At 35.5% G+C, this 16,862-nt stretch overlaps 1 protein-coding gene across 6 annotated transcripts in view; it reads left to right on the top strand.

The window, feature by feature from the left end:
- LOC120518144 (transcription factor MafG) overlaps positions 1 to 16,862 on the top strand; it is a 192,964-nt gene that overhangs the window by 165,704 nt on the left and 10,398 nt on the right. For 5 of the 6 annotated variants that reach the window (XM_039740766.1, XM_039740765.1, XM_039740768.1 and 2 more), the window contains 2 exons: positions 1,215 to 1,349; positions 7,674 to 7,739. In XM_039740766.1, the coding sequence (XP_039596700.1) occupies positions 7,704 to 7,739 (36 nt within the window). In that variant the 5' untranslated portion in view covers positions 1,215 to 1,349; positions 7,674 to 7,703. The remainder of the gene's footprint in view (positions 1 to 1,214; positions 1,350 to 7,673; positions 7,740 to 16,862) is intronic. The other variant, XM_039740764.1, reaches the window with a different exon arrangement.

The following is a 16,862-nucleotide window of genomic DNA, read 5'->3' on the forward strand; positions in this document are numbered from 1 at the left end:
GCTTGGGCAGATTTTTGGCAGATGATATTTAATGTCAGTAAATGTAAAGTATTACACATAGGAAGTAAAAATATTAGGTTTGAATACACAATGGGCAGTCGGAAAATCGAGAGTACACCATATGAGAAGGATTTAGGAGTCATAGTGGACTCAAACCTATCGACTTCCCAACAGTGTTCAGAAGCCATTAAGAAGGCTAACAGAATGTTAGGTTATATAGCATGATCTGTGGAGTACAAGTCCAAGGAGGTTATGCTCAACCTTTATAATGCACTGGTGAGGCCTCATCTTGAGTACTATGTGCAGTTTTGATCTCCAGGCTACAAAAAGGACATAGCAGCATTAGAAAAGGTCCAGAGAAGAGCGACTAGGCTGATTCCAGGTCTACAGGGGTTGAATTATGAGGAAAGATTAAAAGAGCTGAGCCTTTACAGTTTAAGCAAAAGAATATTAAGAGGTGACATGATTGAAGTGTTTAAAATTCTGAAGGGAATTAGTACAGTGGATCGAGACTTGTATTTTAAAATGAGTTCATCAAGAACACGGGGACACAGTTGGAAACTTGTTAAGGGTAAATTTCGCACAAACATTAGGAAGTTTTTCTTTACACAAAGAATGATAGACACTTGGAATAAGCTACCAAGTAGTGTGGTAGACAGTAAGACGTTAGGGACTTTCAAAACTCGACTTGATGTTTTCTTGGAGGAAACAAGTGGATAGGACTGGCGAGGTTTGTTGGGCTGAATGGCCTGTTCTCGTCTAGATTGTTCTAATGTTCTTTGCGAATTGAACTGTAGTGCTGGAGGGGGGTGGATACCAGGCTGCTTGCTGTTTGTGCTGATCGACACATTTACAACACAAAAGATGCTGACGGAGAGGTGCAAACGGATTTAAGGTGAGCCAGGATTATGAGTGTTTTTCATAGGTATTGAAGACAAAAGGAGTTCTGACATTGGTTGTGTATAAAATTACAGCTGTATATCATGTTATTATGTACATCTTTGTACATTGCAAATACAGGATCTTTACTTAGGATTGGGCAGTGCCACTCTTAAAGTAACTATGCCCCTTTACCAGCACCAGGTTGTGACCCACAGAGTTGACCAGTGATGTAGCGAGTGAGATATCAACATGTCTTAACGCGATTAAAGGGCTTGATTCTCAATAAAAGACACTCGCACAAAGACGGACATAGATTTCTTCTTGTCTTTCAGAGAACTGAGGCTCAAGCCATGCCAATGTGTCCAGTCGCAAGCCCAGCAGCGGAATCCAAGTCTGAAGAAGATTCATCGTTTGCACTGTACTGGTCAGGGTGACTGCAGAAACGGAAGAGAAGCCCTCGCTCTTCGGTGAAGAGTCTTTAAAGAGTTTGAAGTGCATTTGTTTGTGATTTTTTCCCTGCAGTGATTACACAACATAGAATTTTGTTTTTAACAAGACTCCCCCATTGGCCACAATATGATAAAGTCCATTTGATAAACATAAAGTAAATCAATCCAAGATAGTTGTTAATAGAGTAATGTGGTGAATAGTACACTTTATTGAACTTAAAGGATAAGTTCAGTATTATTCATGTAGAAGCTATTTCTTCACAAACATGGAATATACGCATTTGCCGCACAAAAGTGTGTTCTAAAGTTAAGTCATAGTCGGTCATGGCATTTTATAATATAACCAATGTGACACAGAGTGTTTAGGGAAGTAAAAGCCTAAAAACTTACCAAATGCATCCATTGTTCAAGCCAAAAAGTTGATGAGCATTGATCCGCACCTTGAAATTACACACACATAAAATAACATATAAATGTAATTTTCGAACAAATAAATACCATTATGAGATTCAACCATTTTAAAAGAAGACTAACTGTGAGCATTACATCAATGCTCATCTTCTTCTGTAACGACCTTTCATCCCCCGAGTTCTTGATCTCCTCTTCAGACAGAATCGCAGCTATTCGTTCTTTGTAGTTGGTAGCTACAGGAATATTTAATAAAATGAATATTTCCAGATCCCTTTTGTTGTTACAAACATGCATCGGAAATACAGAAGGTATGTCTTTTTAAATCAAAACTTTTACCATTTCATAGAAGGCACAATCAGCAAGTTTTTAGGATTTTGTTTTCTGGAGTGCTCTGTGCTTCATACAGGTTACAGTATAAAATGCCAGAACTGACTTAGGTAACCTTAGAACATAATTTTGCATGGTCAGTACCCTGTTTGTGAAGAAATAATTTAGACTTAAAAAAAATACCAAGCATCATTTCAATCTAAAGCCTAATAACTAGCATTTCAGAGGATTCTAGATTGTCATTCACAATACAAGTGCAAAAGAAGGTCTGAACCTTTAACCAGGTCGTGGTTACTATTATGAGACTTTAACTTGCAGTGAGGCTCCTTTCAGGTTTCTTTAGAAATATAGTTTAAATATATTTTATAAATTATGTGTATACTATGCTCACTTAACTGTCAGTTTAATGTATCAGGTAGAGCAATGCAGCTATTCCATTTGTCAGCAGAGTAGTTTGATTTGTATTGGAGCTGGAACTAAGAGGCAGGTTGTTGGCTTTATTTTAGAGATAATGAGTTTCTTACTCTTTCGTTAAGTTCAAATTATTAAGGCAGTGCATGCAAGTTTAAATAAGATTGGGACAACACAATACTACATTTACTAGATAACATTGGAAATCTAAAGTCTAAAATATTTTTTATCTTATAATAAAATTTAAAACTAGAGCTACTAAAATTAGGAGGGATTTTATATAACAGTTCTATTTTCCTGTTTATCAAATTGGGCATTATTCTAAACTGTACGCCAGGGTTGTTTTAATAATCTGTTAAGCAGAAATAATATTTAGAGCAGTCTTTTCAACACTGTCAGTCCATATAGTTCAGTAGGTGTGTAATTTGCAGTGGGAGAAATAAGTATTTGATCCCCTGCTGTATTTGTAACTAAGTTCACTTACAAAAAAATGAACCATCTCTAATTTTATGGTAGTTTCATTTTAATGGAGAGAAACAGAATATCAATCAAAAATCCAGAAAAAACACATTACATACAAGTTATAAATTGATTTGCATATCAGAGAACTAAGTATTAAATCCCCTATAACCCAGCCAGAATTCTGTCAACCAGTCGATCAATTACAGATACTCCTGACTCCAGATGGTCAGTGGCAAGCTTAAGACAGACCTGTACATGTGCCTTCTTGAGCAAGGGGACTTTGCGGGCTCTGCAAGATTTCAGTCCATAACGGCATAGTGTGTTGCCAATTGTGTTCTTGCCGACTGTGGTCCCAACTGCCTTCATATCATTAACAAACTCCTCCCGTGTAGTTTTGGGCTGATCCCTCACCTCCCCTCACCCCATGAGGCAAGTTCTTCTATGGAGTTCCGGACCAAGGGTGATTGATGGTCATTTTATATTTCTTCCATTTCTGAATAATTGTACCAACAGTTGTCATCTTCTTACCAAGCTTTTTGCTGATGGTCTTGTTGCCCTTTCCAGCCTTGTGCCGGTCTACAATCTTGTCCCTGACATCTTTTTGACAGCTCTTTGGTCTTGCCCATCATGGTGGAGAAGTTGGAATGGAAGAAATTAATGTGTTTTTTTCTGGATTTTTGTTTGATATTCTGTCTTTTTCCGTTAAAATGAAACTTCCATAAAAATGAGAAACTATTTATTTCTTTGTAAGTGAGCAAACTTACAAATTCAGCAGGGAATCAAATACTTATTTCCCCCACTGGAGAGTTCCCATGTTACCCTCTACTATTTCATTTCTAATGTAAAGGTTGTGCGGTATTATTAAATCTTGGTGAATTTCTTTGTGTTCTACATACTTTAGTTGTGAGAGGAGCTATGAAGCACATCTTAAAACATGTTTTAGAGATGCATTAATGCAATCTATATTTTGTACTATTCTTGCATAACCAGTAAATATATTGGCAAGTGCTTGAACAGATTGAATTTTGTAGTGATCAGAGTTTTATTTCATTAAGAACAGAAAAGCTTGCATGTTTAATATGAACACTATGTGTAATATTTCAATCTAATATTACTTTATAATTGAGTCAGAGACCCAGTCTAATTAGGTGAATAATACAGGCAAGGAAAAGTGGAGACATTTTAAGTGGGCGCAGCATGATAATGGGTACCATTTTAACTCCTCATTTTAGGTCACCAGCTATCATTGGTTTATCCTCAGTATATAGAAGTGATACAGATATGTTTAAACAAGTAGCAGTAGCATTTTAATGTATGTGTATGTAAAGAAATAAGCACTGAATTTTTATTCTTCATTCATTAATCTGAATGATCTGAATGCTATACAGTCATATATTAATATGCATATTTCTACTCTAGTTTTGCTTTTGTTTATATTCAGTTATTTTTGAGAAATTTGACTTTAGGTTAGTTCACAAAAGAGTGAATTAGAAAAAGCAGATCTCTGAAAATATTAGTTAAAATATTCATTAATGTTTAGGTAAAACCATTAAAATGACTTATTACCATGTAAAAGTTTTAGATTTAAATATTTTGAATTAACGGTTTTAGTTTAGTTAGCATTGTACCATAGTGGCGAAGTCTCAGGGTTGTTATTTCATTTCCTCTTTACCAGCTTGTGTTCTGATTGTCTTTTTAAAAGTGTACAATGTTTTTGTATAGCTCAGTACCTGGCATTGCCTCTGGTGTAGAAAACTAATTTATACAATAGAGGATATTGGTATAAATGTTGCTTCCTTTATACTGTATTTTTCTGGTTATCTCAGAAGATGCTTTTGTTTGTTGTTATGAAATTATGTATTTTCTGTTTGAATATTAAATATTCACATTATTTTAATGCTTAGACAATTGCTGCTATGTAATATTGCATTGTTTAATTGCAAAAGTATATTGCTCTTTCAGTTAAGGTTCTAAATTGTTATGGTTTATTAATATTCCAGAACATAATAAGAATTCAACTGTCTAGCCTTGAATGAACGATCTCCTAATGTTTTTCTTTTAATGAAATCAGGGCTAAATTCTTCTAGCTCTAGAAATTCAAGTAATTTACAGTAGTACAGCATCTTGCTACAATTTGGAAATACTAGGAAACTGAATTCAGTTATAAAAATATAGCTTTAATATAAAACTTGCAAAGACGTGAGTTTTACAAAAAGAATTTATAGTGCTTTATTATTCATATTTTCCTTTTTATTTTCTTAAAAAATCAACACACTTTGAAAGTGAAAAAAATCAATAAATTGCAAAAAATAAATGTTTGCAACAAACCGCAGTCAGTATATCTTTTGCTTTCAGTGTGGCACTTAGACAGGGTTAAGTTTTTAGTCCTCTCTTCAGTTTCCTTTTTTTAACTGATAATTTTTGATGGAATTAAACTGCCTTGCAGTTGTACATAATTTTTATTAAACGTATTCTTCTTGTCATGTTTTATTGACATATCCATGGATGTACAGTCTCCATACCTTTTAAGTTAAACTAATCTTAGATTCTTCTGCCATATAAAATTACATGATTTGGTATAATATCAAGCTAAATTTTAAAGTGTAAGAAACAATATACAGTATAAACTGACCAGCCTTTGTACAGATTTACTGAAAGATATTTTGTGCTGGTTTATACTTAAAAATATATATTTATGAATGTTTTTGTATGATATATATATATATATATATATATATATATATATATATATATATATATATATATATATATATACATACACACACACACAGTGGTGTGAAAAACTATTTGCCCCCTTCCTGATTTCTTATTCTTTTGCATGTTTGTCACACAAAATGTTTCTGATCATCAAACACATTTAACCATTAGTCAAATATAACACAAGTAAACACAAAATGCAGTTTTAAATGATGGTTTTATTATTTAGGAGAAAAAATCCAAACCTACATGGCCCTGTGTGAAAAAGTAATTGCCCCCTGAACCTAATAACTGGTTGGGCCACCCTTAGCAGCAATAACTGCAATCAAGCATTTGTGATAACTTGCAATGAGTCTTTTACAGTGCTCTGGAGGAATTTTGGCCCACTCATCTTTGCAGAATTGTTGTAATTCAGCTTTATTTGAGGGTTTTCTAGCATGAACCGCCTTTTTAAGGTCATGCCATAGCATCTCAATTGGATTCAGGTCAGGACTTTGACTAGGCCACTCCAAAGTCTTCATTTTGTTTTTCTTCAGCTATTCAGAGGTGGATTTGCTGGTGTGTTTTGGGTCATTGTCCTGTTGCAGCACCCAAGATCGCTTCAGCTTGAGTTGACGAACAGATGGGCGGACATTCTCCTTCAGGATTTTTGGTAGACAGTAGAATTCATGGTTCCATCTATCAAAGCAAGCCTTCCAGGTCCTGAAGCAGCAAAACAACCTCAGACCATCACACTACCACCACCATATTTTACTGTTGGTATGATGTTCTTTTTCTGAAATTCTGTGTTCCTTTTACGCCAGATGTAAGGGGACATTTGCCTTCCAAAAAGTTCAACTTTTGTCTCATCAGTCCACAAGGTATTTTCCCAAAGGTCTTGGCAATCATTGAGATGTTTCTTAGCAAAATTGAGACAAGCCCTAATGTTGTTTTTGCTTAACAGTGGTTTGCGTCTTGGAAATCTGCCATGCAGGCCGTTTTTGCCCAGTCTCTTTCTTATGGTGGAGTCGTGAACACTGACCTTAATTGAGGCAAGTGAGGCCTGCAGTTCTTTAGACGTTGTCCTGGGGTCTTTGTGACCTCTCGGATGAGTCGTCTCTGCGCTCTTGGGGTAATTTTGGTCGGTCGGCCACTCCTGGGAAGGTTCACCACTGTTCCATGTTTTTGCCATTTGTGGATAATGGCTCTCACTGTGGTTCGCTGGAGTCCCAAAGCTTTAGAAATGGCTTTATAACCTTTACCAGACTGATAGATCTCAATTACTTCTGTTCTCATTTGTTCCTGAATTTCTTTGGATCTTGGCATGATGTCTAGCTTTTGAGGTGCTTTTGGTCTACTTCTCTGTGTCAGGCAGCTCCTATTTAATTGATTTCTTGATTGAAACAGGTGTGGCAGTAATCAGACCTGGGGTGGCTACGAAATTGAACTCAGGTGTGATACACCACAGTTAGGTTATTTTTAACAAGGGGCAATTACTTTTTACACAGGGCCATGTAGGTTTGGATTTTTTCTCCCTAAATAATAAAACCATCATTTAAAAACTGCATTTTGTGTTTACTTGTGTTATATTTGACTAATGGTTAAATGTGTTTGATGATCAGAAACATTTTGTGTGACAAACATGCAAAAGAATAAGAAATCAGGAAGGGGCAAATAGTTTTTCACACCACTGTATGTATATATATATATATATGTATGTATATATATATATAGATATATATATATATATATATATATATATATATATATATATATATATATATATATATATATATATAAAATAATACACACTGTGTATATGTACTACAGATACACACATTAATATGAAGTAGTTTTTATAGACATCTGTGAATGAAGCCCTATGTATCTTTTAATTAACTATTTCCTTAAATTTTTATTTTTGGGTTACATTAAACTATAGTGAAACTCAGCAGATCAGTGGGATTCTGGCTTGGTTGCCTGGAAATTGAAATAACTCTTGTCTTTTTCTGTCTTGTTTTTCTACATTTACAGACTTGCACTGTAAGCAAAGTCTCCTGTGGCATGACGACCTCAAACAAAGGAAGCATGGCCTTAAAGGTACAGGTTGTCCTTCTGGCTGTTCTCTGCTTTGATTAACATCATAAACTACTACTTTTTCATTTTCTTCCAGCATTTACCAGTCTGTGGATGTGTCTTACAACTTTATGTAGTAACCTTGCCACTACAAGGAACCCATGGACTTCTAGAAGTTTGAGATATTTTAAAGAATAAACAAAACAGAAATTTCAGTGTTATTTATTTATGTTTAAACAAGTTTCTAGCAAGGCTTGTATATACATTGGTGGGAACAGCAGACCCATGTAGACAAAGAGGCAGCTGTATGCAGAATAATTGCTGTAATAAAGAACTATTATCATACATATTTTAGAAAAGGAGAATGAAGCTGGTTTCGGGATTTCTGAGAAAAGATGTGAATAGTTTCTCAGAGATCTGTGATGTGATGGCAGAATGTGTTCAGGGTTTCTTTCAGAGACCTGGCATGAATATGACTTTGAGTGAAACAGTAGCTTTTAATTTTCACAACATTAATACTGTAAAATGAAATGGTTAGTATTTTTGATCATCAGAAATGGCTTTTTATTGGTTGTAATGTTAGTGTTTGGTCATAGAACTAAATGGAAATATAATTGAGTCAGCGCTTTCCCAGCATGGGAAGGTCACACAATGTATAACCATTAATATTGATTTTTACATATTTAAAAAGAATTGCATACATTAGGCACCCTGTAATTTATAGATGGCAGTTTTTATATCATTATGCAAAAGAGAGTAAATGTGCTTAATAAAAAGTATTTAAGTGTAGTTTTTTTAAATAAGTGGTGGTTATTGAGGTTTTTACGTCGCAGGACAGACTTGAAGACTGACTTAAAAGCATGACAGATCAAGTGAACCTAAAGATTTATTATTTCATACAAGCCGACGCCCGCCGTTGCATATGGCAGTGTAAGAATAGGAATGGAAAGCGGTGCGAAAGGAATTCAGAAAGCAAGAAGAAAGAAATACTTCTTGAAAGACGCAGTTATGAATAGGTGTTTTGTTGGAGATGACCGATAATGAGTCGAAAGATCTAATCTCAGAAAGAGCTTGAATTTCAGCTTCACCACCATAAACTCCTGACTTGTTGTGATAACTCGACTTGCGTTGGAAAGAACAACAGGATGAACGTCTCCAAATCTGTCCCAATGTGCTGCAACGAAATCTACTGCCCTGTGTCGTCGAGAGAGTGCATTGCCTTCGTCAACTGTTTATACAGATGACATTGTACTAAAACCCGTTGACAGAGAAGATACCATTTTTCATTTTATAACAAAGGCTTAGGAAACAACCGTCGCAGAATAACAAAAATAGCAAGGAGTGAAACCAATGCCAATGGTCAACAGAGTACCTTCCTGTAGCAAGCTACGGAAAAGACTCCCAGGCGCAGACATGGCCGAAGTGAAAGGTCACGAGGTCAAGCTACATATAGGGCGGTGACGTGACACCAATGGGGTCATGAGAGAGGAGCGTAGAACGCGGTATTCTGAAGGAGAAATAGGACTCGAGAAAGCAGCATGGGGGTGCATAGACATATATAGATAGACGCCGCATTCACTGTGTTGCCCAGTCGACACGGTACGTCTGCGCTTCCGCCCTATTGCGAGTGGCAAAAGTGCCTTTTAAACTAATATAGGTAGAAGTGGAAACCGGGTTTTCTGATGAAAAACCAATAATGTTTAAAACAGTATCGTTTACATACAGCAGATTTTGGCAAATTGTTTACATGCAATTATTTATCTACATTTATACACTAATAATGGAATTAATAAATAATAATAATAATTATTATTAAATAATTCCTCCCATATAAGTAACATTTCTCGGACTGCCTTCTTCCATCTCCAAAACTTTTCTAGACCTAGTCCTGTTCTTGCGCAACACAGTACTTAAGTATTGGTTAATGCCCGAGTCACCTCACATAGATTACTGTAATGCTGTTCTATCTGGCATCCCACAAAAACATATCCATCGCTTACAACTTATTCAAAATTCTGCTGCCAGGATAATAACTTGCTGTTCTAAATCCACTGAACATATTACACCTACACTCTCTCAACTTCACTGGCTCCCTGTTAACTACAGAATACAATACAAAATACTGCTCTGAACATTTAAAGCTCTCCGTAACCTCTCTGATCTCCTACAGACTTGCACTCCTCTCGCTAACTCAGATCCTCTTCTGCAGCTCTACTTTCTGTACCATACATCAGACTCAGTGCTATGGGAGCTCAAGCATTCTGTCATAGTGCGCCTCAACTCGGGAATTCTCTTCCCTCTCATATACGTCAACTCGATTCAATAACACATTTTAAAACTGCCCTCAAAACTTATCTTTTCAAACTGGCATTCCAATTGTGAATTTGCACTGTTACTGCTAGCTATCTTTGTTTGTTTGCTAATTATTGCCTTTTTATTCATCATTCTCTTGTTTTAATTTTACTAATTTTGTTTAATTTTATTGTAAGGTGACCTTGAGTGCTAAGATTATAAAACGGGATTTTGCAATGGGCAGATATAACCAAAACAATTGTTCAGCCTTACCTATGAAATGTAATCCCCCTGGATCTGTTTTAGAGCGTACAATGGTTCGTACAATCCCAAGCAGCACATGCCTGAGGCATCTTTATCCATTACTTCACTCCACGGTAGTGCCACTCGCAATGTGGCGGTGACGTTGATGTACGATGCTGATGGTCATGCGGCGTCTAGTAATTCTATGTCTGTTTGAGGCTGTATGGGACACTGTAGTCAGCGTGGGGAAGGGTTTGGAAGAGGACGATTAGGAATCGAGAAATGCCATGTGGGCGGGACCGGGTTTGAAGAGGAAGCAGGACGAACCATAAGAGAAATATATATAAGAGATATGTATTGTTTATTTTCATAGTCATTACTTGCAGTCTTTTTGCACAGCTGTGGATTTATATTGCTATTCTATCAACTGTATAATCACCATTTTTGGGCTGATTTTTTGATTTGTTTCGATCCATATCTGTTATCTCAATAATCCTAAGAATCTTAATCCATTGCTGGGCTTGTCAATGAAACAGAACACGGAGTTTGAGAATAAATAAAGTACTCTCTTTATGTCATTTTTATTGTAAGAAAAATGTACATATTATAAGCAGCAGATTTAAGTGTATAATTAGGAAAGCCCATCCTCACTCGCAAGTACAGTGATCAATAGAGTGAACCAAAAAGGAGTTGCCCATGACCATATGTACTGCTCCACCATAGTCATCAAAAACCAAAATAAGGAACAACTAGTAAACCATCAAACAAATTATCTGCCTAACCACAACCTTGCATGGCACGGCTGAGGCACCAAACAGAATAATTTTTTTTGGCTTGGAAAGGAAGCTATCAAAATAATGTAATGATGTAATGGGAGCACCAGTGTACAAATTAGAATTTAAATTGAAGAAGGAGCTATTTTTGATCATAAGAAGTTATTCCTTTTCAGGTTTTTAGGAAAATGTTGGAAGTAATGGTTTTCTGTCTGTAAAAGTGGAGTATTATTTATTTATTTATTTATTTTTGATACTTGCCCAGACAGTTGACTCTTGCAGTAGTAGGTCCAAACCAGTACTGGCAAAAATATCTGCACATTTTTATGTTGCTGGGGGTGCATTCTATATTGATTATATTTCCATGTGAGCTGGGAAACTAAGAAAAGATTACAAAATCACCACCCAAGCCCATTGAATGTTGAGATCACAATGCCCTATTTTCTAAGGCTAACTTGGATGTACCTCAATTTTCATATGTAGTAACTCTCTTATTAAAAATTCCATCCTATATTGTGTTGTATTTTATTTATTTTAGGTAATGAAATTTAAATTCAGAAATCAAAAGTGAACTGTTGAATGTTTATAAAAATGTGAAAGTCTCAAAAGTAAAGCATGAATGAAAGCTCACAAGTAACCAAACATATGTCAACAAAAAATATAAATAGTAACAAGACTACTGTTAGTAGTACTAGGGTGTAGTACCATGTTAGGCTTTATGGATGTAATGAGAAGTCCAGCAAAACAACACATTTGATTGGCTAACTTAAAGGATTATAGTATGTAAGTTTTTTTTTTACTTAGCCAATGAAAGTTGTCATTTCACTTGATTTCTCAAGACTACTGTTATAAATGTATATACTGTACTGCAACCAACTTGTCTATAATTATATTGTATGTATTTTCATAATGATCAATTGCTAATCTAATATTGTTTCATATTGTAGTTAGTTATATCATTGTTACACTTAATAAATACAAAGTATTAATAAATTTAGTGTATACACCTATCACAGAAAGCACCATGATAATAATAATAGTTTTTCAACAAATTAGTAGGCAGTTAAGAGTAGATCTGTAGTACCACTTGGTCACCTACATTTTACAATTGACCTTGTAATACTCTCCTTCATCTTCTCTATATTTTAAAGATTAAATTGAATTTTCATTTTGAAAAGGAACAGTGGCATGCTAATAGAAGACTTTTTGTTACTTTTTATCTACTTTAGTTGGCACTGTACTCTTACCTTGTTTTGTTTAGTGACACAAAATTTTTAGGGTCACTTTTTACACAGACTAACCAAAATGACAGGACAGTATGGAAATTCAAATAAAACAAAAGCAGTGATTTGTAAATTTACTTTGAGTTTTGTTCAAACAAAAGCAGCATAAAGACAAATCAAATGCATTGTGTTTTTGAAGATATAAATTTATTCTGAAATTGATGCCTGTACCACATTACAAAAAAGTTGCATATGTGTAATTTAGGACTAGTAATAATTTGACAAGTTGAGTTAGAGAGGCAATGTTAAACAGGTAAGGCAATTGTGTTACACTTACAAGTAACCTCAAAAAAGGGCCTAGTCATTCAAAAGCAAGGATAGGTTAAGATGAATTAATTTGCCAACAGACATGTCAGCAAATAATCCAGTACTTTTGAGAACAATTTTCCCCAAAGACAAATTGTTAGGATTTTGGGTATTTCACCCTCTACAGTCTACAGTATAATTAAAAGATTCATCAAATTCAGTCAAATCTCAGTGCATATGTGGCAAGCCAATAAACACTTTTGAATGTGTGTGATCTCCAATGCTTCAAACATCACTATCTTAGAAACCATTTTGCATCTGTAATGAATGACATGAAATGGACTTGTGAACACTTTTGTAAACCAAGTTATGTCTTTACTATGCAAAGCAGAAGTGATATATCAGTGTCGTATAGACTGTTGCAACTGCTACAATGCAGTGTTTCCATATCTATAACATATGTATATACACTCCAAAGTACTGAGCGCCCTCAAATAATAGTGGAAACTGTGACCTCTTTTGTATTGAATCCTATTGTCTGTACCTCCTGCCTGTTTTCCAGTTACAAGCAAAGCAGAATTGCAGCTGGCCTGCTTGTACCATAAAGCAGGGTTCTCCACCACACTCCTGTCCACATTGATGAGTTAACTTTTTTAGAATAAAATAACTTGATGTAAATTTTTCAGCTGAGACAGATTTACTATATTTGGATTTTACTCTTTGTTGTAATCACTTGGCAGACCCTATAACCTTTCTGATACTCGTACATTCAAATATGCCCTGTGATGGTCTGGCATTCATCTAATGTTGGTTCCTTCTTTGAAAAATGATTACTGTTTTTTCCCTATTCTCTCTTTTTAGTTTTTTTTGTATATTCATAATAAATTCATTTTAAGTGAGACTTTTAACAAAAATAATTCTGATTGTGGTAAACTATAAAAATGTCACTCAGACAAGTCAGACATGTTTAGAATAAGCATTACACTCAGTATTAATCAGTAAATTTTGTAAATAAATATTGTCTTTCAAATGGGCACTTGCATTTTCAAAAAGTTAAGAGTGTTTACTGCAACAATTAACTCAGTGCCAATTAGTGCATTTTTGCCCACTTTTGAGAGACAGGACTTAGAATTTTCTGGCAAAATGTTAGATTTCTTGAGTATAGCCTTTTTAGATTCTTAGAAAATATTTATTGCAATTTAGGCCATTTCACTTGCCTCTGCAATGACCATATAAGAAAGCTACATTGCATTTTTTTGTTTTGGGTACATTGTAAACATTTGTGTAATAGTGTTCTTATAATTATTAGTGGTATACATGCAGAGCAGTTTATTATTCAATCATCAGCCAGCTTGCTTTCTGTGAACCACAGCAAGCACATTGTTAACCATGATTCACAATCTCCACTTGAGGTGGAATGTACTGTAGATTGGTTAAGACTGGGGAAGACCCAAGTGCAATAGAACAAAAAGTTAAAAATAAATGCTCTTTTTTTTTCTTTTTCTTCAAAAATTAGTACAGTATGCCAGTGGTTTGCAACCTGGGGTACAAGCCATAACATTCAGGGGTACGTGAAAAAAAATTTGAATTGTGGCAAAAAAGGTATATAGGCAAAAGTTGTGAAATTAATTCAATGCTATGGTGATGGCTGGGGCCAGTTTTCTTTATTTGACTTTGACAAAAGTCTATGCTTACCCACTGGTGGAAAGCAATAAAAGAGTAATTTTAAGAGCTGAATTCAAATGAAAATTCCTTATTAAATTTTGCACGGACATCAGCAAAGAATATGAACAACAGACTGATAAGGCACTTTAGTTTCTGTTGCATTTACAAATATGGAGCTGGTGAAGAAGGCTTTGCTTTCTTATACTGGACCATTTTTAAAAAAAGTAGGGGGCTCTGCCCCCTGCTCGCTTCACTCACCCACCCCTGAGTTTGGTTTGCCGGATATACAATTTAAAGAGATTGTTATTTTCTTGGGAATTGTTACATATGCATCATTTTCACTTTTACTTTAAAACTTTTGTAAAAACAATACTTGTCCTTTATTTCCGGCCCCGGGCATGGTTAAATATTTCTCGCAGGATGTATAACGCTGCTCGTGTTGTGAAGGTGGGGGGGGAAGCTGAACACACGCTAAGGAGATGCTGTCTTTCTGCTTCTGTTGCTGGCGAGCTGCGTGTTTTGTTTGTCGTGCTGCATGTTGATCATTTAAAAGCCTGTACAGTAGCTGTCCTTTTGCCCTTTCGTGTCTCTGCTGCTCGCGTTGAGAAGTGGGGCCTGAAAGCACATTAAGGAGTTGCAGTTGGATCATCTGCTGGCTTGTTGCTGCTGGCGAGCTGCGCTTTCTGCTTTTCGCACTGCACGTCGATCCTTTCAAAGCCTGTACAGCAGCTGTCCTTTAGCCACTTCGAGTTTCTGCCGCTCGGTGGGGGGAAGTGTTAGGGTTTGGCTGTGCTGTCTGCATGCTAAGGGCAGACGATCGGTTCATCTGCTGGTGAGCTGCATGTTCTTCTTGTCGCTGTCATTGTTTTAAGAGCTGGGAGCACATGATGTCTGTCTGCCAAAAGAATTCCAACAACTGCTTGGATACCTGTGAACTTGTTTCATATGTTGTCTCACGGGACATCAAATTGTCTTCTGAGAAGATCACATCTCGTCTCCCTAGTCTTCCTCCCAAGATTTTTTTTTATAATAGAGAGATAAATATTGTGGTAATCTGAATGCAGGTCCAGATTTGAGACTATATCTTACCATTACTTGAACCTGATTTCAAAAAATAGTGTGCCTCAAAACAAGCTGAAGAATCGAGCTGTTGTATTTTATAAAAAAAATTATTTCCATTTTAAAACTGTACATTTTATACTATTAATAAATGTATTAATAAATTAATGTAATAAGTTATATAGTTACCTTTAATTTTTGCATGTAAAAATATAAACTGTATTATATATTGTTTTTTTTAAATCCTATCATTGTCCATTTACTTCCAGTTACAACCTATACATTTTAAATAACAGCAACTATGTATGTGAATTACAACCATTGTGCTAATATTAAGGGTACAATTTATGGAAATTTGCCACCAAAAGGGTACGCATGCGAAAAAGGTTTGGAATCGCAGTTGTACATTATGCATATTCCAAAAATACCTCCTTTCCTAACCATGATTCTTTCAGTCACAAGAACAGTCCAACATATTTGTGGTTATGTAAATAATCTTGATTATCTCATTATGTAGTTTGTTTTGAGATGTTTACAGTTGAAAATACTTTTATCTTACTCCCAAAAGAAAATAATCTTTAAGTAATATTGTAAAGGCCAACCCCTTTTACCAAGACCGGCAACTACGCAACCAAGATTATTGACTTGGCTAACCTGAGGATTCTCCAGATAATAACAAGCTGTACTTATTTACAAACAGTCTTTTTTTCCTCAAGCAACGAAATAACAGGCAATGCAAATCAGAGATGTAAAATCAAATGCAGATATATTGAAAGTGAACAAGTGTGTGTGTGTGTGTGTGTATGTGTATGTATATATATATATATATATATATATATATATATATATATATATATACACACACTGGTGTGAAAAACTATTTGCCCCCTTCCTGATTTCATATTCTTTTGCATGTTTGTCATACAAAATGTTTCTGATCATCAAACACATTTAACCATTAGTCAAATATAACACAAGTAAACACAAAATGCAGTTTTAAATGATGGTTTTTATTATTTACGGAGAAAAAAAAATCCAAACCTACATGGCCCTGTGTGGAAGAACCTAAACCTGAACCTAATAACTGGTTGGGCCACCCTTAGCAGCAATAACTGCAATCAAGCGTTTGTGATAACTTGCAATGAGTCTTTTACAGCGCTCTGGAGGAATTTTGGCCCACTCATCTTTGCAGAATTGTTGTAATTCAGCTTTATTTGAGAGTTTTCTAGAATGAACCGGCTTTTTAAGGTCAAGCCATAGCATCTCAATTGGATTCAGGTGAGGACTTTGACTAGGCCACTCCAAAGTCTTCATTTTGTTTTTCTTCAGCCATTCAGACGTGGATTTGCTGGTGCGTTTTGGGTCATTGTCCTGTTGCAGCACCCAAGATCGCTTCAGCTTGAGTTGACGAACAGATGGCCGGACATTCTCCTTCTGGATTTTTTGGTAGACAGTAGAATTCATGGTTCCATCTATCACAGCAAGCCTTCCAGGTCCTGAAGCAGCAAAACAACCCCAGACCATCACACTACCACCACCATATTTTACTGTTGGTATGATGTTCTTTTTCTGAAATGCTGTGTTCC

This window comes from Polypterus senegalus, chromosome 17 (genome assembly GCF_016835505.1).
Source record: "Polypterus senegalus isolate Bchr_013 chromosome 17, ASM1683550v1, whole genome shotgun sequence".
NCBI classification, from domain to species: domain Eukaryota; kingdom Metazoa; phylum Chordata; class Cladistia; order Polypteriformes; family Polypteridae; genus Polypterus; species Polypterus senegalus.